The sequence below is a fragment of the Pipistrellus hanaki genome, assembly GCF_964339955.1.
Source record: "Pipistrellus hanaki genome assembly, chromosome: 4".
NCBI lineage: Eukaryota > Metazoa > Chordata > Mammalia > Chiroptera > Vespertilionidae > Pipistrellus > Pipistrellus hanaki.
In genome coordinates this window covers 52,462,058-52,485,949 of record NC_140506.1, presented here as the reverse complement: position 1 = coordinate 52,485,949, position 23,892 = coordinate 52,462,058, and the positions used below count along the sequence as shown (strand labels likewise).

Below are 23,892 nucleotides of genomic sequence, written 5' to 3'. Positions count from 1 at the left end.
GTTTCCAGATGGCTGCATCATAAGGGTAAATACCTAAAGTTGATACTTTGCCCAGTGCATGGAGGGGGTATCTACTGACCCCACACTACCTTTGGATACTTGGCGTTTGTACTACTAGTAAGTTGGCTTCAAGTTGGGGGTTCTAATACATGGGTTGGGGGTAGATGGGAAGGGAAAAGAGGGAGAGGAGAATTACAGAGTATCATTTAACTTCATAGACATCATAAAATACTAGTTTTCGTTTTTTTTTTACTGGTTACATTCTCACAGTGATTCCATAGTAGCCTATGGTAGTGGTATCCATTACTTCACACAACAGAATATTGCTGCTATTACCTTTCTAACACTAAAAAGCATACAAAGTGCTATAGGAAAGTTAGGCATTATTATGAGAATTTTATTCATATGTACATTTATTCAAACTTGTCTTACTAGTTTACTAGTATCATTCCACTGGAAGAAAATTGCTTCTTTAATATAAATGAAATATTCAGTTAATGGACTTGCTCAATAACTTAATTTCCTGTAATTTCTTTGTTCCATTTATCTTACAAAATGAATTTCCTTTGGCCCACATGATATTTACAAAAAGACAGATTAGCATAGTCATTTTAGGCTATTATTTTAAAGCAAAATGCACATTATAAAAAAGACAGAATTATTCTTAACTCATGGAACTGCGAGAGGCCTGCAGAGATCACTTCATTCTCTCATCCTGGTACACAGGCATTAATTTCTGTGGTTAATACTGCCTCACCGAGGATACTCAGAGGGCAGAATCTGACCAACATTACAAGATCCCCACACCACCACCAAATTATAAAGGGACCCCCAAGCAAGACATTCTACTAATTCCACACTTAAACTTGCAGACTAACACACAGAATGTGTTGAATGGGTTATTTTTACTACTTGGTATACCTATTACGAAGGTTGATAAAATAACCAGTGGCATTTAAGCAAAGTTCCTGGGGCTCTACAGAAACATAAATCAGAGAACAACTGATCAATATCTTCTGAATTGTATTACTTCACATAGTTAAAGGCTGTTATGAAGTGAACTGTCAGACTCCTTACATCTAATTTTGTCTATTTTGTCAACCCTTTTCTTACCATTACCATTTCATGCAATTCAATCATGTTATTGCTTTCCTCAAGTCTCTTTCCCAAATTTATCAAGTTTATCCAAAAGTAAAGGTGTTGGAATCTCCTTGTTTAATATATATATATAAATTAATAATTTAAAAGTTTACTTTTAGCCCCAAAATTGGTGCTTAGTGATATATAAAAACTCTTTTAGAGTAACTTAAAAAAATGCTACTCCACCATCTCAGGTGTCTTTTTCTTTTATGTGAATTGGCACTTTCATCTTTAGTGCATCTCATACTGTTTTCAGATGTCTACTTTCTCTAAGTTCTCACTGATCCAAAGATAAATGTTTTAATTCCTGCTTCTAAGTGGCATCAATAAATATTTTATAACTTAGTTTAACATGGAAGGGAGGCTCCTTGTTTTTCTTTCTAACAAAAGATATGAAAAGGGCTTTTAACCTTTATTTTTAATTTTAGCAAAAATTTTTGAGAGTTCAGAGTGCCTTGAAATTTCAGTTAGTATTATAAAATATACTTATTTCATGGAGGCTCAGTATTTTGAAAATTATTTGATAGTATGACATTCTCTTTTGTAAAGTGCTGAGTATTATTCTCATTTTGTATAATAAACTGGAAACATTAAGTATATGGAAGTTTTAACAGGAAGAAAAAAATCATGGTTGTAACTGGTGTGCACTAACCAAGTGCAGAAACCATATATTTGCCTAAGTGTGAACACAGGGCAAAATGACTCTTGAGAGGGCAAAAACTCATAATCATTATATTTTTCTTTAAGATGAGAAATATAAACTCTGTGATAATCGTAATCATGTAGAGGCATGATAGTGAAGGTCTTGAGTAAGCAGGAAGAATGAAACATTAAAAAAAACCCTTATGTTCTAGAGTTTATCCAAATCGATCAGTTCTAGAATGATACAATGCTAAAGTTAGTTGTAGTTGTTCATGATAAAAAATAACACAATTCATTCACAAAGATAACTATCACCTATAACCATGCCTTGTCCCAATAAAAGCTTTTTAAACAGTGAAATCTGCAGAATCATACCCAATGTGGGTGGCTTCTGTCCTTCCTTCACCAGTGAATACACATCTTGCTGCTAATATGTCACCGAAACTTACATCTACTGGGTGCTCCACAGGGTAGAAAGCCTGCCAAGAATCGAACAAGAAGATTCATTAAAACTACCAATAAAGTCCAGAAACACTTGCTTTAATAACATGAGGCTTGGAGCATCCTGGGTAGAAAGTATGAAGAGACAGGCCTCCACCCCACCCCCACCACCAGCACCACCAACCTTAGAAATATTAAGAGAACTGATAAGAAAACCACCAAGTTCAAAGGTGTATGGAACTAAATCATACACAGTAAAGGTAGATTTAGAGAGGTTTAGAGTCTAGAGAAATTCACAAGGGTCCTAGGAGAGCTTTTAAAATTGCTATCTGCTGCTTAATATTTTTTTTCTTCAAAATTAAACTAGATTCTACACACCTGTGGCAGTTGGGGGCTCTGGCGTCCAATCAGCGCCCACTGTCCATTTCTTACTCTGTATCCACTTACTACCTTACCTGAAATGAACACAAATTATAATTATATAATACAATAAGGTATTAAAAAATATCAAAATCATCGTTTGCTTTCTTAACTCAAAATAAAATCTAGATATTTCCAGAACTCCAAATGCACTAGGTTTTAATGAAAACTGAATGATGAAAAATCATACAGAATTTCAAAATATTGAGCAAAATCAATTTCACTGAAACAGATTTAATGTCAATTTGCATTTTATATTTTTAGTATTAGCAAGCACAATGGTAAATATTTATAATTTAACAGGTAGTTTAATGTTCTTACCTAAATGATGAGTGTGAACTCTATAGGCAAAGACATGCATTGGATAATTATTATAATGACATGAAATGTCAGAATTCACCACTGTTAGAAATAAAAACAAAGAAAAAAGTCATCATTCAACTCTAAAAGTATGTACAAGATATTCACAAGCTGATTTTCTTATGAAGTAAACACAGTCGCATATACAGCAGACACTAAGCACTCATTATGCAACAGCCTCTTTACTAAGATAAGTTCAAATCCCTTTGTCTTCACATTTTATAACATTCATACACAAAATGACTAGGGCCAAATCAAAATATCCTATCAATGAAAATAATGGCTTAATTTGTTACCTTTATCATTAAATTTACACATTGTTTTTTAAAATTCATTTTATTTTATTATTTTTTTCATCCTCACTTGAGGATATATTTATTGATTTATAGAGAGAGGAAGGGAGAGAGGGAGAGAGGGAGGGAGGGAGGGAGGGAGAGAGAGAGAGAGAGAGAGAGAGAGAGAGAGAGAGAGAGAGAGAGAGAGAGAGAGAGAAACACTGATCGGTTATCTCCCATATAAGCCCCGACCAAGAACTGAATCCACAACCTAGGTATGTATTCTGACTGGGAACCTTTTAGTATACACAGTGATCCAACCAACTGAGCTACCAGCCAGGGCTGTTTCTTTTATTTTTAAAACAGAAGGAATTTTGAAATTTGATTGCAAACACCTAAGGCGTCTAGATTCACAGTTCCTAATGAGAAGGGGCCATTCTATATACTTTTCCTTCCTTAGAGTCTAATGCAGAGTAGCTATTAAATAAATGCCTTTATATTAAGCAAGTGAACTGTTACAATGGGACCCTATTTGTCATTGACTTTAAAAGATTCCCAGTAAATCAAATAAAAAAAAATTTACTACGGCACTTCCATCAGAAGATCAGATACAATGATAAGTAATATTTTACTTATTCCAGTAGTTTTTTGTAACTTTAGGAGAATCAGCTATTATCCCCATTTTACAGATGGAGAAATAAACCCAATACTGTCTTATCCAGGTTTAATGATCTTGAATAGGGTTTTCTTAGGAGCAGCTTTTAACTTTAATGAAGAAATGTTTTTCCTGATATCAGTGGAGTATTGGTATGAATTAATTAAATGATAATAAATAAAGCACTTTTCAAAGCAAAAACAAACCAAACCAAACAAAAAAACTTGCTAGTTTCTTGATTTTTGAACCTCACAGTCTTTGGAGTAGTTTATTACACAGTATTTTATGAAATTTATTTTGTGCATCTAAAAATAGGTAATTGATTTCTAAAATACTAGTATTCAAGATTTATTCTTTAATTTATATAACCCATTACCTACCCAGGGCCTCAGTGCTGAACATCTCAATAAAATAATGAAAAATAATAAACTACTGTGTTAGAATCATGTAAAAAATATCTTTTCAATCCAGAGATAATAAAGAATTGATTTATATTTCAGGGACTTAAAAGTATTGGTCATTTCAAAAGTTTATAAAAACTATACACTAAATCTCTCCTATAGTTTAGGTAATGAGGTAATAGTAAATACTAGAAGGCCATCATTACTCACCTTTCTCTCCTGGTGGTATAACAGTGTCAACAGACATCATAAGGTACATGCCAGCAATTAAGGGCTGTCTGCAGAAAACAGTGATATTTATTTCATCTATTTGAAAAGTCAAAACTATTGCCTTGGAAAAATAATGTACACTTCAATATACTCGTCTATAAAATATAATTTATGTGAAAATTAAAACAAGATAATATTTTTAAAAGGTAGAATTTTTTCTGAAAAAAATAACCTATTTTGTTGGGCAAATAGCTTACTACACATATTTATGATGTAGTGTATGTGGAAGGCAGCATTTAAATGGCTCCTGAGATGGTTGATTGTGTCAATGTGGCTAGGTTTAGTGACCAGCTGTTTGTTCAAATACTAGTTTGGATGTTGCTGTGAAGGTATTTTTAGATGTGATTAATATTTAAATCATTGACTACGAGTAAAGCAGATTACGGTCCACAACGTGGGTAGGTCTCTTAAAAGAAGAGATTGAGGTCCCATGTAAAGGAGGATTTCTACCTCCAGACTGCCTTTGAACCCAAGATGACAAAACTGACTCTTGCCAGAGTTTCCAGCCTGCCAGACAGCCTTTCAGATTTCAGACTTGCCAGTTCCCAAAACTGTGTGAACAAAGTTCATTAAAGTAAACTAATCTCAGCCTCTTTCAAGTATATGTAAAGAATTTATAAGCATATATGCATAACTCATGGACACAGATAACAGTATGGTGAAGGTCTGGGAGGGGGAGTAGGATGGGTACGGGAATCAATGGGAAAAAAGGGGAGCATTTGTAATACCTTTAACAATAATGATACATTAAAAAAAAAACAAAAACATTATTTTGATTCATTTTCTCTGGAAAACACTAATATACCTACCAATGATTCCCATCGTTCGTATTCATGCCCCTTTCTAATCCTCTTCCCTTGACTTTAAGTTGACCTAGTAACTGAACCCAGTAGTAATTAGTTATTCCTAGCAAACAGATATGGCAAAAGTGATTTCGTGGGTTTTTTTCCTCCCTAACAGGAGTCAGACTATGAAGATTTGTGGCTATTTTCTTTACCTATCAGACATTCATTATTTAGTAACTTATGAGATTAGGCTATGAAAAACACTCAGCCTGCCACCTTGCTTTCTCCCTTGCTGGCTGTGATGGAAGCCAGATGCGGCATTGTTGTGAGTTGCCCTGTTTAGAGTCAACATCGAAAAGAAATGAGGGAGTGCCCTAGCCAACAACCAGAAAAGAACTGAATCCTGTTACAGCCAGGTGAGTGATTTTGGAAGTGGCTCTTCCCAGTCCAGCCCACAGATGACTGATATACCAACCAAGAGTGAGACCACCACTCACAGTTAAGATGTGCCCAGATTCCTGATCCACAGGAAACAATAAGTAATTGTTGCTTTAAGCCACTAAGTTGAGGGTAATTTGTTGACAACAGATAACGAGCACAGTGGATTTCCCCCTTTCATGCTCTCAAAGATCTCAAAAGCTGTCGCTCAGCTAAGACAACTAGAAGTACTTACGGCAGGCGTGTGAGATGTAAGGACACACCAGAACAGTCCTTGTGATTATCTGAAATGCACACACAAAATACACATCTTAACTATGAAAACATGCAGAATAAATCTCAAAAATAAAACATTTTAAAAGATTATAACTCAATACTAACAAAAACTATGTTTCATTTGTATGGTGCTTTACAATTTGCAGAGTATTTTCATATTCATGAATTCATTCAAAGTATCATTTCAAGCACGCTGTGATTTTTTCTTGGCTTATCAAAATGACCAGTTATCTGCTCGCCTGCAGACATACTAGATACTAATAAGCTCACAGAGGGAAGCTGTTGCTACTCTCTGTGTTGTCTAAATATCCAGAAAAGTTGTTCTATGGCACTCTAAACAGCTACTTTTTATTCTTTAAAAAATAGAAACCACATGGAATCTCCTTGTTTGGTTCCTAAGACTTGATCATCCCCACATTCTAAACAGAAACTACTCATTCTTATTACATCCTAACTTCAGTGGAAAGCCTCCACGTATCTCTTTATCTTTGCCAAAGACACTTCAGAAACATCTTACAAATCCTCCCTCTTCTATTTTCCATTGCCTTCCCCAAGTAGAAATTAGGTAAAAAATTAAGTCATTCATTCATCTAAATCCTTATCTGTGATGAACTTGCTGATGTCTCACCAGAGACTACAAATAGTAACTCATACTTATTCATTCTATTTCTGTCCATGTAAATTTCTTCTACTTTGCATTTTATTCTAAGAAATTATAAAACTTTATATCTTGATGTTGAGAGTTGATTTTAATAGAAATAACTATTGCATTGTGTACATGTGTAAAATCGACAGATTTATGCTAGAAACGAAGAACTGTGCTAATAAATAACACCAGATGGAGTAGTTTCTTTAAGGTAATTTTTTTTTTCTTTAGCTGTAATTCTCATGAGAAAAACAAAGGAGCTTCATAGAGATATATGTAACAGTTAACAAGACACGCATTTTGATTTATCATAGACAAAGTTTAGAAAGTATAACAAATCATATTTAATACTTTGCTAATAAAATATAAAGGAAATTTCTTTGTACATATTATATAGGGTTAGGGTTAGGGGTAAGCTTGATTTTTATAAAGGTGGTTCAGAAATAAACTTATGACAAAAACTTTATATTTAATAAACTGTTTTTTGTTGTTATTGTGTGTTTTTTTTTTTTTTTTTTCATTTTACAAAGGAATATCTATCCAAGCTAAATCAATTTCAGTAGGGTGCTATTTTCAAAACAATTTCAGTGGTGAACTTTAAAGAGATGGGAAAATAACTAAAGTAGCAATGAAAATAACAACCACTGTTTTATCTCATTTTTGCCAATGTTTTTAAATATAGAGAGAATAAATGAGTACTATTCTTTAATTTATTAAAAGAAACATTTAATTTTGAGAACAGATTTCCTAAATGTACTGCATGAGATTTACTAAATTTGCGGAGTTTGTACTACTTTTAAAATGACTTCACTCAGAATTATTTAAGTAATTCCACTGATCAAATGAGAATAGTGGGGGGGAAATACCATTCATTCATAGTAAATGAATTCTAAACTCTAGAGCCTCACTTAATTAGCTTAGTAGATTTCAGGGGAAACATTTCTCATGTGCAAAAAAACATCACACCTATCTTAAAAGGTTACTCGGAGAAATGGCAGTCATTCATCTAAGTAATATTTATTGAGCAATCGTGATATTTAAGCCCTGTCTTATACACTGTGGATACAGTGAAAATCAACATATTCAAGTTTCCTGCCCTAGTGGTATTATCCTCTGACAGGAGTGGAGCCAGGGGGAAATAGGGTAAGAACAGGAAAAAACAAAACCCCAATATATAAACCAGATAATGTCACACAGTCAACTTAACAAGGTAAGAGATCGTGGGGTAGCCGTTTTATCTACTGTGGACCAAGAAGGACGGAGTGGCCACAAGATTGGCAATTATCTAGCAACACAGAGCAAGTAAAAGTTTATTTTATTCTCTGTCTGTAAAGAAGCCATTGGAGATTTCAAGCAGTGGAGTGACAGATCCTGGAAGGTGTTCATCTAGCACAGTATCTGGCACTTGCTAATTCCTGGATTTTGTGTTTGTAATTTTTTTATTTTAATTAATACCAGGAAAGTGTTTGTTCCTTGTCCAATGTTCATCCAAATAGAAGGGTAAAAGTGCAATGAGAATTGTCACTGGTTTTACATTACATCTTTGCATTGAATGAATCAAGTGAATCACATGTTGATAACCAACTTGGTTGATATTTGTACCATGACTTAAAAAATTAAATGGAAAAAATTAATAAGTAAATGAACACATTTCAAGAACTATTAAAGAAGTTTATCCTTGAAGTTAAAACATGTCTACAAATTCAGAGCAGCAGGAATGTTACTATTGCCAGTAGCAGTGCATCTTCCTGTTAGATAATGTTTTCATTAGAATTGTCTAAATTGAGAGCTTTGTACTCAGAAAAAGAATAGCCTCTGCTATATAATTGTTGTCTACTTGCTTCCTTCTTTACAGGTGAGCCACAGTCTTACCACTCACTCCACTGCAAAGACATAAGTTTTCTTTTGAGCCTACATGTTTATCAACGGCATGTCCTATAAGAAAGTCAAGTATATCACACAACAATAACAAAATGGCTAAAATTCAAGTAATAATATGATGTAATCAAGTTTTTAGAAAAATATACTGAACATCTGACTTACATATTTTATAACAAAATGACTTTAGGAAAAACTGTATTTTAGAGGCTCTAAGCTTTGTCTAATAAAATGTAAATCTTATACAGATAGAGGGGCGGTGAATATAAAGACCCAAAGTGAAAATTTTGCCTTTTTACAAAACAACAACAAGAACCAGAAAACAAAATACAAAGAAGGAAAATTAGTGAAGAGATATACTTTTAAAATCACATTAGAGTTTAAGTCATGGCTGAAGTAATTTATAGCAAATTTATCTGGCCAGTTTGATGCTGTGTGTGTGTATGAATAAAACTCTGCTGTGCATGTGGGTGCATGTGTGAATAAGCATGTATTTATTATGGTTTAAATTATGGATAATATTTTATCATTATTATTTAACCATAGGGTGAGAGAATTATAATTCTAACTATGTGACTTTAAGAAATTCTGTTATTTGGTAATGGATATATACACATTTAAGTGATATTTTAGTTGAACAAAATTCTAGATGTTATCTCAAAGTAAACACTTACAAAGCATATTTGCATATGTTTTTGACATTATTAAAGTCAACTGCTATTCATATAGTCATTATTTCAAAATCAATTTTATTATTGCGAATGATTGTGATATTTTCTAGTACAACTTTCTACAGTTTGACCAAAAGGGCCCATACGCTTGCATAAACACAGTGGGAACAACTTAAACTCCCTCAAATGAGGTGGTCTGGGATTGGGAGGGCTCCTGGATAAATAGCTAAGTATTCTTATAGCAAGTGCAGCTTGGGAGGGAAGCATATTTCAGCCTAATGTTTGGTGTGAAGATTCTGACCTTCTAACTCCAATGCACAGTGATGCATTATTATTTCCATAACCTCTGTACTGATCTTACTTCTGGTGAACTCAGAAACTTCAGCAAGTTTTGCATATTTTACCGATGATTTCCAGTGCGCTTTGAATTTGTCTGCCCTTCTATTGTAACACAGTGCGTTAGACACAAGATATGAAGCCCCGTAAGAATTCATTCATTTCCATTCACTAGGCTATATATATGAAGTCTGTCTGACATGCATAATCATAAAAATGAATGACTAAATATGTCTATTATAACTAAATACATCAGTGCTAGTATTTTATCACATAAGATGAAAAAACAAAATCAGGACTGAGATAATTTAGAGATATACAAAGAATGAACTCAGAATATCAATATTATATGGTGGCTGAAAAGGGTAGTTGAAAGGACTGATTCTGTGTCTAAAATGAAAGTCAATAAGAGGAAAGAGAGGAGATAGATGAAAAATTTAATGCAGGGCAGAAGACCACAGAAATGGATTTCCATAGCTTACAAATAGATGGGAAATGGTCTGAAGTTATAGATTAAATTTCTCTGAATGAAATGTACACTAGGAAGTGGAATACTCCCTTAATTTATATTTCAATATAGATATTTTACAAGAATTATTGCATAGAAAATTTAGAATCAGTATATTTTAATCACACACAATTACTGGACCACAGTGCCTTGTAAGATCATCATCAGATTTCAAATATATCCTTATTGAGTTACTTTATCTAAAATGCATAGAATCTAGAAGGCTATCTATTTGATAATTAATAGATTTGTACTCATCATCAATATCGATACCACTAAGAAATTTCAGTCTATAAATGAAATAATCTATGTAAAGAATATAGAACTCTATTTGGAGCACAGAAAAATAATCCAATAAATGTTAGTTATTAATATCATTATTTTTATTGGTAGTTTAAAATTTTGGATAATATTTTATCATAGTAAGTTTACTTTAAAATTATATTTCAGTCATAGGTCTGGAATTTCTTTAATTGAAGAAATCAAAGCACATCAATTTCTCTAACTAATAGCATAGGAATAGAAGAAAGGGGAGAGCAATTTGGGAATTCTAAATGAGTAAAGAGATGGTCAAAAAAAGAAATTAGAATTGAAGTGGTATATTAAAGAAATTGCAAAAAATAGATATTCTCAAAATGGGAACAGAAATGCTGATTCAGAAGAGTCTGAACTAGGTCGAAACAGAATAGAATCGCCAGTGAGATAAAGACATTTTTAGTAAGAGACCATTATGCTAAATGAAGTAAGCCCGTCAGAGAAAGACAAGTACCATATGATTTCACTCATATGTGGAATCTAGTGAACAAAATGAACTAACAAGCAAAATAAAGAGAGACTCATAGATAGAGAGCAGGCTGACAGCTGTTAGAGGGGTACTAGGGGCTTGGGTGGGGTGGGGTTGAGGGATTGGACCAAACAAAGAAAAAAAGAAACTTCATGGACACAGACAACAGTGTGGTGATTGCTGCGGGAGGGAAAAGGGGAGAGGTAGAAGAGGGTTTTTGGGGGGATGAATGGTGACATATGGAGACTTGACTTGGGGTGATGAATACGCAATACAGTCTACAGATGATGTGTTGTGCAATTGTGCACCTAAGCCTGTATAATTTACTTTTAACTGATTAAAAAGAAATAAACCCCATGGTCCGGCTAAATCAAAATTCTTGGGTTCGGAACAATAGGACTGTGAAGAAGTTGATAATGTATTATTTCGAGGTCCTTCCCTTGACCAGACACAAGACAGTCTGCTGCTTTCTGAGTTCTGGGCTAGAAGTCAGTTCAACAGGATTCTATGTTTGAAGGAAAGAGGGTGAGGCCATTTTTATATTGATGGCAAAGCTGTTTTCATCTGTATTTATTCACTTATCCTACACAACGTCATTATGCAAAAATTGTGACAGCTCTTCTTCCCAGGCAGTTCATTTATCTTATTTTAGCTTTCTTATTCCAACATAAAAGCATTCTCTCCTTCATTGGACTGGGTGACAAGCTCACTCTCTCTCCAAGGTACGCTGGCGAATACTTGACTTAGCTATTAGTGTTCTGTACTTACAAAGGATTGAACCCGAGACATCCCTGTTAAAGAATATTTCATGATTGCCCTTCTCCTTTAGTAAGACATAGTTTCAGCCTACTGGATTTCAAGATAAGGAGATAGAAATTTCATTCACTAGACAGATATCAGATGACATTAGAAGGTATATTTCATTATATCCCATTATAATGACATATGTATGTACTAGTAGCTTTTGCAGTGGTGAAGATGCTAACATTGTAAAATTTAAAAGAATCATTTTTTAAAAAGAAATGTAAAATAAAGTCTGGTAATGCCTTAGAAGCATACCACAGCATAGTGCAAGACCTCTGTACTGGTAGTTGAGTGGTAAGACTTCTAAGGAGTAGTCTGATAATGAAAGAAACAAGTATTTCCAGACACTGGATGACACTTGAAAATGGCATTCAATCAGAATCTAATCTCCAGAAAGATGAGCACTGGATGGCCGCTCTCACAGGGGCTCCGCTCGCTTTTTTTTTTTTTTTTTTTTTTTTAGAAATTGCTCTCCTCTGCTTAGACAGAGATGAATACACAAAGCAACGTATTTATCAAACATACAGACTCACAGAATTTCAAAATTGAAAGCAATCCTGCCTATAATGGAGTTCAACTCTTATGCTTTCTAAATAGGAAAAAAAAAAAAAAGAGAGAGAAAAAAAAAAGTGATTACAGAGATTTAGAGCGTGAGGCCAAAGTAATTCAGCTAACTGGTGACACCGGGGTATCAAAACCAATTCTCCAATGTAAACATTTAGTCAACATGATTTATTTAAGAAGAAGAAAAGAGTTGCATGTATTAGAGACGTCCAAGGCATTTTATCTTTGAAATATCCTTTAGCTAAGATAAAGGAATAAACCAAATGGATAAGTAACCAGTGGTACTCAAGACATGCATTTAAGCAGGAAGTTCATTTTTCTTAATGGAAGGTGGATGCATGGAATATGAGGTTATCCATTCCAAACTATTTAGCCTGCTTTTGTAATAAGAGCATATAGTTCCTGCCTGGATTGGTAGCTAAGTAGTTCAGGAAGTATGTGGGATAATGCATGATAATAACCCATTACCTCTCAGGTCCTTAGGAGTCTGTTGGTGTCTCCTAATCTTCCCCTCTAGAGATAGCCCTCTGTACTGCATGAGCTCATCTTTTCCTGGTCGTTTCCTGCTTCAATAAAAGGATAGGCTAACCATCGATCCTGAGGGAACCTATGTAGTGTTATGAACTATATCCCACTAATTGGAATGAGAGTTGTAGAGTGGATTTCAATTCACTGCTCTCTCCTAGGAAGGTACAGGGAAAGGATAAAGTATACCCATTACCTACTACCCCAACCACAGTGTTGGATAATGAATCCCTTCCTCATGGAAGTCCAGAGAAAGCATGCCTGGATCCACTGCCAAGTCTTATGAAAAACAAAGAGGTAAACATCTCCAATAATAAAAACACATTCTAGAAACTGTATAAACAAATAGTTCTAAATGGTATTGTACCCTTCCACCTTCTCAGTGTCCTGAACGTAATTTAAAAGCTGCCTTCCTGGCTTTCTCCCTGTCTTGAACAAACAAAAATGAATCAAATATAGCATAGCAATAATTTTGCAATAATAATATGCACATAGATATTGTAATAACTACATGAATATTCAGCTGGCTTAATATTTACCTTATGGTTCTTTGTTCTAAATTCACAAAAATCAGTGAATGGGATAGATGTTGTTTTCCTAATATTAAATCATGGCTCCCAAGGTGACCAAGAATAGGAGATTACTTGGGGATTCATTTCTAAAGTCTGGGAAAATTTCATATAATCAAAATGACTTGGAAAACCCCTTAGGAGAGAGTAGAGTCAGGAGCCAACAAAGCCAGTTCCCTGAGCATTGGAACAGATTGCTGTCAGGTGTGCTGGCTGAGCCATGTTGTTAAGACCAAGTTATTTCTGTAGAATTGGACTGTGTTTCTACACAGAAAGTTTATTTCTGTACATCTGAAACCCCGCAGCAGCGGAGAGATGGGCACAAGCACGGGAAGCAAATAAGAAACAGCAGAGGGAACAGCTGACCAGGTTCTTTCTTTTGTTCGCTCTGGGCACAGGAACATGACATGGAACCCTGGGTTTAAGAAAGCAAAGATGCAGCTCCTTTATTGCTTTTTGGTACCGCCTGGATTTTTAGCGCAGGTCCTATTGATAGCACTCAGTAAAAAGATGATCCTCTATGCAGTTTCCCAAACTTTTGACATATGTGTACCCCTTCTATAATTTTCGTGACGCTGAGTACCCCTCGTACTCATGAGAACTTAGAATTAGGTGCAGCTAAGCACGGTGCAGTGCATATCCCCACCAAACTCTGGTGCAAAGCGTACCCCCACCAAACTCTTCCCGTACCCATAGGGGTGCGCGTACCACACTTTGGGAAACACTGCCAGGCCAGAAAATGCACATATTAGAGTCTTTCATTTGAGTTTCTTCAAAACAAAATCCAAGTCACCAAATTTCTCAGAGGGAATGAATGGATCCCTGAAAGCATATTCTCAGAATATCAGGACTCCTCTGTTACAGATACACTGATGTATAATAGTCTCCGTTCAAAAAAGCACAAACACCTTATGCTGTCAGGGCAAATGCGTATCTGCTTGGCAAAAGTACCTGAAATAGGAGCACTGTTAATACACGACACAAGCAGCACAGGTCTCCTGGGGGATTCTGAAAGCTGATTTAGCAGACAAGCTTCAGTGCTAAATAAACCAGCACCATGAAAAAAACCCTTCAGAAAAGAATTCCTTTTGAAGCTGTCACTGCAGTGAGCCAGCCTCTTTTGATTTTGTATTCCCTGCGACGGGACTAGAAATTACTAGCTCCCATTTGTCCTGTGGCAAGGAAGGGAGAATGCATTTACCCATCCTGCAAGAAGATGGCTCTCACAATGATGGTCTCCGCCGTTTCCAAGAGAGATCAAATGGAAGGCGGCAGGCAGGCAGGCCCGCCAAGGTGCTTTTATGATCACTCTGTGTGTGGAGGATGTTACAGCATGACTAATGTCAGAGCACGTTCCTGTTTCCATATTTTATGAATGCAAAAAAGTAAAAATCTACAGCAAAAGCTTAGGATGTACAGTTTTTCCCCTCAGAATTATGAACCTGTTTCAGAATCATACCTCTAAGAAAGTAAAATTAAAAGACTACACCATGGGTAAATACACTGTTCTTAAAAACTGAATTTTTAAGTTATTGATAGGTTTTTGAACTCTTTTTGAACCATAATATATAGAAAAATGTACAAATCAGAAGGTACAGCTATAGGAATTTAAAAAAAACAAACACATCCTTGTAAGCAGAACCCAGATCAAACATCAAAAGCCCTCCACTTGTGTCCTGAGGCATTAAATTTTAAATCTTTACGTTTAGGTACAGACAGTATTTAACTTCTTCCTGAAGGAGTTGTCTTTTGGCTAAAACCAGGCACATTTAACTAGCTTGTCCACTGGCTTCATTAGCTTTGGATGGATAATTTTAAATATTATACTTAACAAATATTTTTAATTTTCCCATCTCTCAGTGAAAAGTCCTATCGACCAGTTTTTACTTCTATATTTCTACTTTTAAAAAAATGCATATTTTTATTGATTTCAGAGAGGAAGGGAAAGGGAGAGAGAGAGAGACAGAAACACCAATAATGAGAGAGAATCATTGATTGGCTACCTCCTGCATACCCCCTACTGAGGATCGAGCCTGCAATCCTGGGAATGTGCCCTTGACTGGAATTGAACCCAGGACCCTTTGGTCCACAGGCCGACGCTCTATCCATTGAGCGAAACCAGCCAGGGCTATATCTCTATTATATATAAATATATATATATATATATATATATATATATATATATATATATATATATATGAATATATATATATTCATTTTAAAATGATAACCTAAAGTTTCTTTTGCATTATTCCAATTATTGTCTGTTCTTTCCACGGAGGGCAGAATGTACTTGTAAAAATGTAGGAATGAAAAGGAGTTTAGAGCTTTTATCAAATAAAGATTTAAATTTAATTTGAGATATAAAGCCTAAAAACATGTTTCTCATATAAAATCCTCAAATCCTCTATAATAAATTTTGAATCATTTTAAGAGTAATCATTTTCTTCACACGCTTTCAATTTCTCAATTATTTTGTACAACGTTTTCTCCCTCTTTTATTTAACTTGCACCTCTAAAAGCTCAGGAGTGATAAATATAGGATACCTAGGAGCAACACCATTCCATTTTGTTTTAAAAATAGTAAGTTTATCTTCTGCAAAGGCTGTAACTTAACTGGAATATGATTTTTGAAAGTCAACCTAAAATCAGTGGCCACATTTTCAACCCTATTATCTTCAACAACTTAACATACTATTGTGTATTGTGTTTAATTTTCCAAAGAAAAAAATCCAAAGCATATAATTTACATATAATTATGCATACACTTTGAACATTATAGCTTATATATTTGTTTTAACATTAATTTGCAGTCTTTCAATATATTTATGTTGTAGTGTGATATGAGGATTCATAAAGTAACACTTATAAAGCAATTCTGAGCTGAAAACTCATATAAAATGCTAGGTATCATTACTCTACTGGTATTAAAGGAAAAACACTGAAACCCCCAGGTGAGCCACATTATCTCTTAAAATTCCCTCAGGTAATAAGCAAGGCTTATACTGTAAGATAAAGGTTCAGTGTAGAAGGGCCTGTGGGTACTAATTAGGTTTCTCTTCCTTTCAGTTATTAGTAATTATTAGTAGGTGGTGTACTATAGTTAAGTTTGCCATACAAGCATAAGGGATACTTAGGAAGAAATGGGGCTAGAAAAATGGGTGTGGGGGGAGAAATATCCCTATAAGAAGACGTGAAAGTTTTCAAAGATGGAAAAAGGAGAATCCTATATAATAAAAGGCTAATATGTAAATCGGCTGAATAGTGGATAAACGAGTCACTATGACATGCACTGACCGCCAGGGGGCAGATGCTCGATGCAGGACTTCCCCCTGGTAGTCATGTACTCCCACAGGGGGAGCACTGCCCAACCAGAAGCTAGGCTTATGGCTGGCAAGCACAGGGGCAGTGGAGGGAGCCTCTCCTGCCTCCACAGCAGTCAGACATCTCCTGAAGGCTCCCAGACTGAGAGGGTGCAGGCTGGGCTGAGGTCCCCACATCCCGCAAGTGCACAAATTGTGTGCACCTGGCCTTTAGTTAATATATATAAAAAAGAAATGGAGAGCAAGGGAAGGGTTTCCAAATTGGATGAAGAAAAGAGTAATGTTCCTGTTGGCAGAAATAGGGAGAGTAAAGGGTATCTTCTGGGCCCAGAAAAGGTTGAATTTTATCTTTCTAACATATTTTATAAATTTCATTAGGTGTTATTTCAATGGTTTTCAGCAAATGCGTTTTTGGTCATGTATTTATTTAGGGTATCTTTTCCATATTACAAATAAGTCAATCAACTAACATAAAAAAATGAATTAATAATATAGGAAATGGAATGTGCAAATCCTAGCATTTTTTCTCAAATGACTTCCATCTTTTACTGGAGTTCCTACAACACATATGTAACATGCCAGGCAATGAGAGGAGCAGGGAGGGACAGGGTGAGGGGTAGGAAAACAGATGGAGTATATGTGGAGTATGTGGGTCATGGGTGAGGGTGGGGGGAAGCCATGGATAGTGCTGCTAGTGTTCTAGACTAGATTTCACAGAAATTTGATTGTATCTCCTAATTTTTATGAGACAATGGACTAGTGACTTGATTTCTTCTCTCAATTTCTTTTGGTGAAAAATGAAATGTTGTCTGCTATTAATTTAAATTATTTAATGATTGTGTAGCCCTGACCAGCTTCAAAATAGAAGTTAATTATGAATGATTTAATAAACATGAGTTACAAAGGGGTAAATGAAGGTAAAATATAAGGCTTTCTCAAAAATCCATAAACTCTAAAAAAATTAAATGGTATTAGGGAAATTTTTCCCTTAAAAACTCATCATTTAAGCGAAATATTATATTATTCAATGTTAAGCTGCTTTAAAAACACATTTTAAAGGATAAAAATATTCTGAATATATTCTTTAAAAAGAATACTGCAGTGCTTTGCATATCTTCTCATAACCAAATGAATAAAAATATAATTCCTGATACTTAATGACCATATTTAAGTGTTAAAATAAACAGGTGTCCCATGGAAGGCATGAGAATAAGGATCATTAGTTTTCCATACCAGGGATGATTAGCAAAGTTGAAATGCAGGGAGCTAGAGAATCAGGGCACTCATATTTATGTGAAGAGAGTGGCAAGAGCAAAAGAATACTTCAACATAATAAGCTCCTTTTGGATCATTTGAGAGGTACAGAATAGTTCTAAAACCATTCCCACGACTCACATCAAGCTGCTTGTGTATAATGAAGGTTAGAGAAGAACATGAAGAACATCCAATTACAATTCTTCTAAAATCAGTGAGATTATCAAGCAACCTGATTTAGAAATATTCTTACATGATAAGGGAAGTGGATTACTTCATACATCAGAATGAAAAGGCATAAATGAGATAAGGTAAATGACTCGAGTCTTTATTCATATTCATTCTATTGTGCATGAATAAATCCATTCATCTCCATCCCCAGTGGTTCAAATGACTTCCAGAAACACTGACTCCATCACTTGTTTTATGTTGTTAGGACATGAACTTTGGCACCTATACGAACTAGAAATCCAACACAAATTAAATTCGTTTAGTTTTTAACAGCATTGGTCTAGTAACTATACCACCTTAGGCAAGTCATTTAACCTTTCTAAGCATCGATTTCCATTCTGTAAAATAGAGGGGCCAGGCTAGATAATCCCTTCCCATTGGGTTCTCATGCAACCCGCCTGAAGACTCAATCTCTGGTGCTATAAAAACCAGTGCTTTAAAAACCAATTAGCTTACGACACCTAAGAGCTATAGTTTTTACTCTTTTCTTTTCAGGAGAAAATAAAAGAAACATTGCTTTCTTTTCAAAATGTCTTTTCAGCATGTTTCCATCTTTCCCCTATATTTGGAAGAGCCCACGAGGCTATGGATTTTCATGCACCTCAATGTTACCTTCTTGCCAATCACTTAATCTCAGCATTGGTCTGGTGGTTTCTGCTTTTCACTTTCTAGTCCCTGTCACCCATACATTCCACTAAAAAGAAGAAAATTGTAAAAATGAAGGGATATAATATTATTTTTGCTTATTCTTCAAAAAGGGCTGCCAAGCATAAGTGTAAAAAAGAACATTTGCACACCTATATAAAGGGAGGGGGTGTCCAAGAAAGTCATAGATGCATTTTAAGTGACTTATACTATTACAGTATGTTAAAACCCAAAGACCAAATTTTGTGAAAAAAAGAATAAAAATAAACCATTCTCACATCTCTAGGTAAAATAAAGTGCTGGAATAACCACATAGCAATTAAGTACATTTTCTTATTTCAAAGCTCCCCCTTTCTTAAGAGAATTGAAATTTAATTATACTTATTTTGATAAATGCAAATGATTCTGCTCCTATCTCAAGCCTCAGGAGATTGCCCTGACATACCTGTACCAAAGGGGAAAAATTCAGAAGTAACTTCAATGCTTACTAGGACAATTTGAGCTGCAGTTGTCAAACTTTGGTTTGAATAAAAATCAACTGGGGAGCTTGTTAAAATTTCAGAATCCTGGGCTCAGCAGTGTGCATGGCTCTCTGAAAAATATGACTATGTGTATGGATACATTTATTATATTTTTATTAATATAATTTTTAAAATAATAAAACATGTAATGCTCTTTATTATAAATTACATATAACCAATTGAATATCACAAAATTAAAAAAAACAAACAAACCTCTTTTGGTATGGTTGGAATTGATGAGTGAGTGGTTAAGACAAAAATGCTTGTGGATATTCTCGTTTATTAAAACTACAAAGATATGTTGGAAGTGCAGTTGTTCATCACTGATGTGAGCAGAATCCTTGCTGTATTGGATAACAATTTGTAAATACTAGAAGAACATTTCCTCAAATTTTTGGCTATTCAGAATAATCTGTATTATTGACATCTTTTCCTTCTTTTAAATCTACACAACCAACAAAATAGTTTACCAAGCACTGATCTGTAGCATTTGCCAATTCCCATGGTATCATTTCCCTCACCCTGATGGATTTCAAGCTATCAATGTGACATCACTGAACACTGGGCTGGGAAGAGATGAGCAGTTAGCACATCATTTTATAATATTTTCACCACAGAGACACAATAGATATAAATACCTTCAAAAAGATAGACAATAGTAAAATGAGGTAAAATAACTGGATGTTGATGTTTGAGTATCCATTGCCTTTATTTTTAATGATGGCTATAATGAACAATCAGTTCAGTGTGGTTACTGTGAGATGTAGGAGATGGGTGGAAGTGGGAGAGGGTATATGGAGGATAAATGGTGATGGAAATAAAATAAAGTAAAATAAAATAAAGGGGGAAAAACAATCAGTTCATAAAGTTCCTGAGAATTATAATTGGCTCCTGTGAGTCAATATGAGGCTATTCCAGTACCTCACTGCCTAGACTCTACTTATTGTGCATCTAATTCAGTAGGTCTGGTCGCAGCCAGCAGTTTTCATTTTAAGAAGTACCTCAAGGAGATTCTGGTGCAGGTAGTTCTCAGGTTAGAGTGTGAGAAATCCTGACTTAGACTATATACTTTTGAGGTAATTCTACTCAGACCTTCCAATTAATTCAGATCCTTTAATGAAATAAAAGGAGTGTCTCTGTTTAAGCAAACACTGAGCAAACATTTTAAAGTATGAAAACATCTGGTACTGGTAAGAATATGGGTCTCATTTATTCACTATAGATTGTAAATTGGAAAAATTGTTTTGTTGTATTTGGTGGAATCTGTTAAATGCTCCATGACACAAAAATCTCATTTCTAGAAATCTACCTTGCAGTGGCAATACATAGTTACCTAAAACAATTCTAATGATAACATTCATTGCAACATTGCTTGTGATAGTAAAAAAACCCAGGACTTAAACGTCTTTAATAGAAAACAGGATCTATAAATTACAGTATATCTGTACAACAGAATACTAGGCAACTGTTAAAAATAATGAAAGAGCTTTACATGTGCTGCCTTAGAAATAAGTCCAGGGTACAGTAAATAAAAAACAACAGCAGGTGCAGATGTGTGGAGAGTTTGGTCTTAACTTTGTCCAAAAAGAAAAAGTTCCTATATACATGTGTGAGATTTCTGTGTGTATAGAGAAATGTTGGGATAAGCCTGTGAAAAACTGGCAGACATAAATGGTAGTTATTTGGAGGTGGCGGGGGGGGGGGGGGGGGTAAAAAAGGAAGAAAAGGACTGAAGAGATATAATTCACATACCATATAATTTACCTTTTAAAAGTGTACATACAATTCAATGGTTTTTATTATCTACACAGACATGTGCAACCATCACCTCATATTATAAATATTTTTCAATATATTTTATTGATTTTTTTTTTTTTACAGAGAGGAAGAGAGAGTGACAGAGAGCTAGAAACATCGATGAGAGAGAAACATCGACCAGCTGCTTCCTGCACACCCCCTATTGGGGATGTGCCCACAACCAATGTACATGCCCTTGACCAGAATCAAACCTGGGACTTTTCAGTCCACAGACTGATGTTCTATCCACTGAGCCAAACCGGTTTTGGCTAGATTTTTTAAAATCATAAGGCAGTATGAGTGATATTTTACTTTTATTATTTTCTCAAAAGATGCAAAATAAAGTTTGAGAGAACATTCCAATTTATCCAGAGTCTTCCAACCTGTGTTAGTATTTTAACTGATATATCATGTATCAAGAAATAGGTTTCTTTGTTCTAATACTAGAACTATTTGCAATTCTGAAAGCTGAAAAGCCTAAAGCTTTTTCATAATAAAATTTGACAAAAAAAACCCGGTCTAAATGAATGTAATGCTACTTATGGTCTATTTATCTATGATAGTGTAACTATTTGAATATTTTGCTATAGGTGAATATTAGTGTATTTGATCAGAGATGGTGCCTCAGACCCTCAATGTAATATACAAATTATGTACTTGAGTACTTTCTTTTTTTTTAAATATATTTTTATTGATATTTTACAGAGAGGAAGGGAGAGAGATAGAGAGGTAGAAATGTCGATGAGAGAGAAACATCGACCAGCTGCTCTTGCACACCCCTTACCGGGGATGTGCCTTCAACCAAGGTACATGCCCCTGACCGGAATCGAACCTGGGACCTTTCAGTCCCCAGACCAACACTCTACCACTGAGCCAAACCGGTTTGGGCTACTTGAGTACTTTCAAAAAGGTTGTACGTTTTTAACACTAAGCAACATGTGGTCCAAAGTATTTAAATACAAGTTTGTACTGCTTATAAAGGGCCAAAATATTTAAATAAAAGTTTGTACTGCTTATCAAGGGCTATTAGCGAAATAGGAAGTGGGAGTTGGGGAGGGAAGAAAGCAGACTTGCTGAATGGCACGGGACTTGGAAAGAGAAAAGGGAAACAGGTAAAGTTCACCCTTTCTGGAGCCGCACTTCTATAATTATTGAGGATGTGGCTTGTTAAAGCAGGTGGCTGTCCCCAGTGTTGTGAACGTGGAAACATGGTATGTGCCCTAGAGTAAAAAAGATTAGGCATGCTGGGCCACGTGCATGCCAGGGCCCCACTCAGGGAAGGCCAGGCCCAGTGCAGGCTGAGTGCGAGAAAGGTGCAACCGTGCCTCCCAGGGTAGAGACTCAATGGCTTCAAGCATCTCCATGGGGGTGGGGAAGCTTTAACAACACCCTCCTTATCAGTAATTTCAAAGGAAATTCTTAGGTATGAAAAGCAATCCAAAATGCTTGAAAATACATGGTGTAAGCACCCTGATGCAGAGTGTCTGTCACTTCCCAGAGGAGTGAGAAAAAGCAGTTTGTCTATCTCACTGGGAAGCATGCAGGGGGAAGCTGCCAGGACAGATTTAGAAAGGACAACAGTGGGAGCAATGGGGAGCAATCTTCCGAGGTTTCCCGCTATCTCAGCAATCAGGCAGCAAGGAGTCAAGAGCACTCTAATGCTTACAGGGGAGTCACAGGCGTCTGCTTTATCCTGGAATGAAATAATTTTAAATGTAGCTGCCCTGCCACTGATCTACGCTCCACCTTCTTAAAAAATGCATTAGCAAGGGATTTCTCCTGGGCTTACAATTTCGAAGCTTTCCCAATAGCTTCCTGGCGGTCGTCCTGTAAGGCAGAGATGCAGGGGCATTGGGATTCCTCTGGGGTCCTGCGTTGCCTCCTGCTGCCACTGTTTCCAACCCCCTGGGTTCCCCTACTACTCCTTCAGCCGCGGTGTGACAGGAACTCCCGCTGTGTGTATGTGCACATGAGTGTGGAGTGTGTGAGCCTGAATGCAGGTTCCCTGTGCAGTTACACACACCTGTTTGGGCCTAAGCTACAGAGAAGCCATGATGAAACAGCACAGAGAGGGCAAGGAGAGTTCAAATCTGAACGTCACCAAGGCCAGGGACTAGTGTTCCAAGATTTCATTATTTAAAAAGTTCCCTTTAAGGGCTTCAATTCAGACTATGCTTTTTTAAAATTTACTTTATCATTTAATGATCAGAAAATGTAGCTACCTAGATTCTGCATCTAACACATCGATTTAGAACCGGGGAGAAGGATGCTTCTAGGTAATCCATCTGGCAACAAGAAATCTCTTTCTCCACTTGGGGTAGTCTTGCCTACTTTCAACCCCCTCCCCCACTGAACTGAGAGTGTACTAGCTTATGTGATTACAGTTGTTTTATTTGTTCCCATTTGCTCCCATTGGACAGTGAGCTACACAAAGCAGAATCTGTTTTTAGTCATCTTTGCCTCCTTCCATGCAGTGCTCTGAATTAAAACGAATTGAAGTGGTAGCTTGACAACAGAGGAAGCTATAGAAAATCTAGAAAAGCAGATAGGAAAAGGCAGCAAGCCCAGTAACATGGAAAAACTCTACTCTTAAAATGAGTGTTTGTGTGTGTGTGTGTGTGTGTGTGTGTGTGTATGTACATGTGGTCTGTATCCTTCATAAGGAACATCTATTAGTTTTCCCTATGCATAACCGAGGCTTATGGGTAGTAAGCAGCATGGACATTTTGCCAA

At 35.7% G+C, this 23,892-nt stretch overlaps 1 protein-coding gene across 10 annotated transcripts in view; it reads right to left on the bottom strand.

Moving 5' to 3' along the window:
- The window catches only part of PAM (peptidylglycine alpha-amidating monooxygenase), a 238,202-nt gene that overhangs the window by 54,618 nt on the left and 159,692 nt on the right, over positions 1-23,892 (bottom strand). For all 10 annotated transcript variants that reach the window (XM_084881780.1, XM_084881786.1, XM_084881787.1 and 7 more), the window contains 5 exons: positions 6,063-6,111; positions 4,545-4,612; positions 2,965-3,045; positions 2,602-2,678; positions 2,158-2,261 (listed from right to left, as the gene is read on the bottom strand). In XM_084881780.1, the coding sequence (XP_084737906.1) occupies positions 2,158-2,261; positions 2,602-2,678; positions 2,965-3,045; positions 4,545-4,612; positions 6,063-6,111 (379 nt within the window). The remainder of the gene's footprint in view (positions 1-2,157; positions 2,262-2,601; positions 2,679-2,964; positions 3,046-4,544; positions 4,613-6,062; positions 6,112-23,892) is intronic.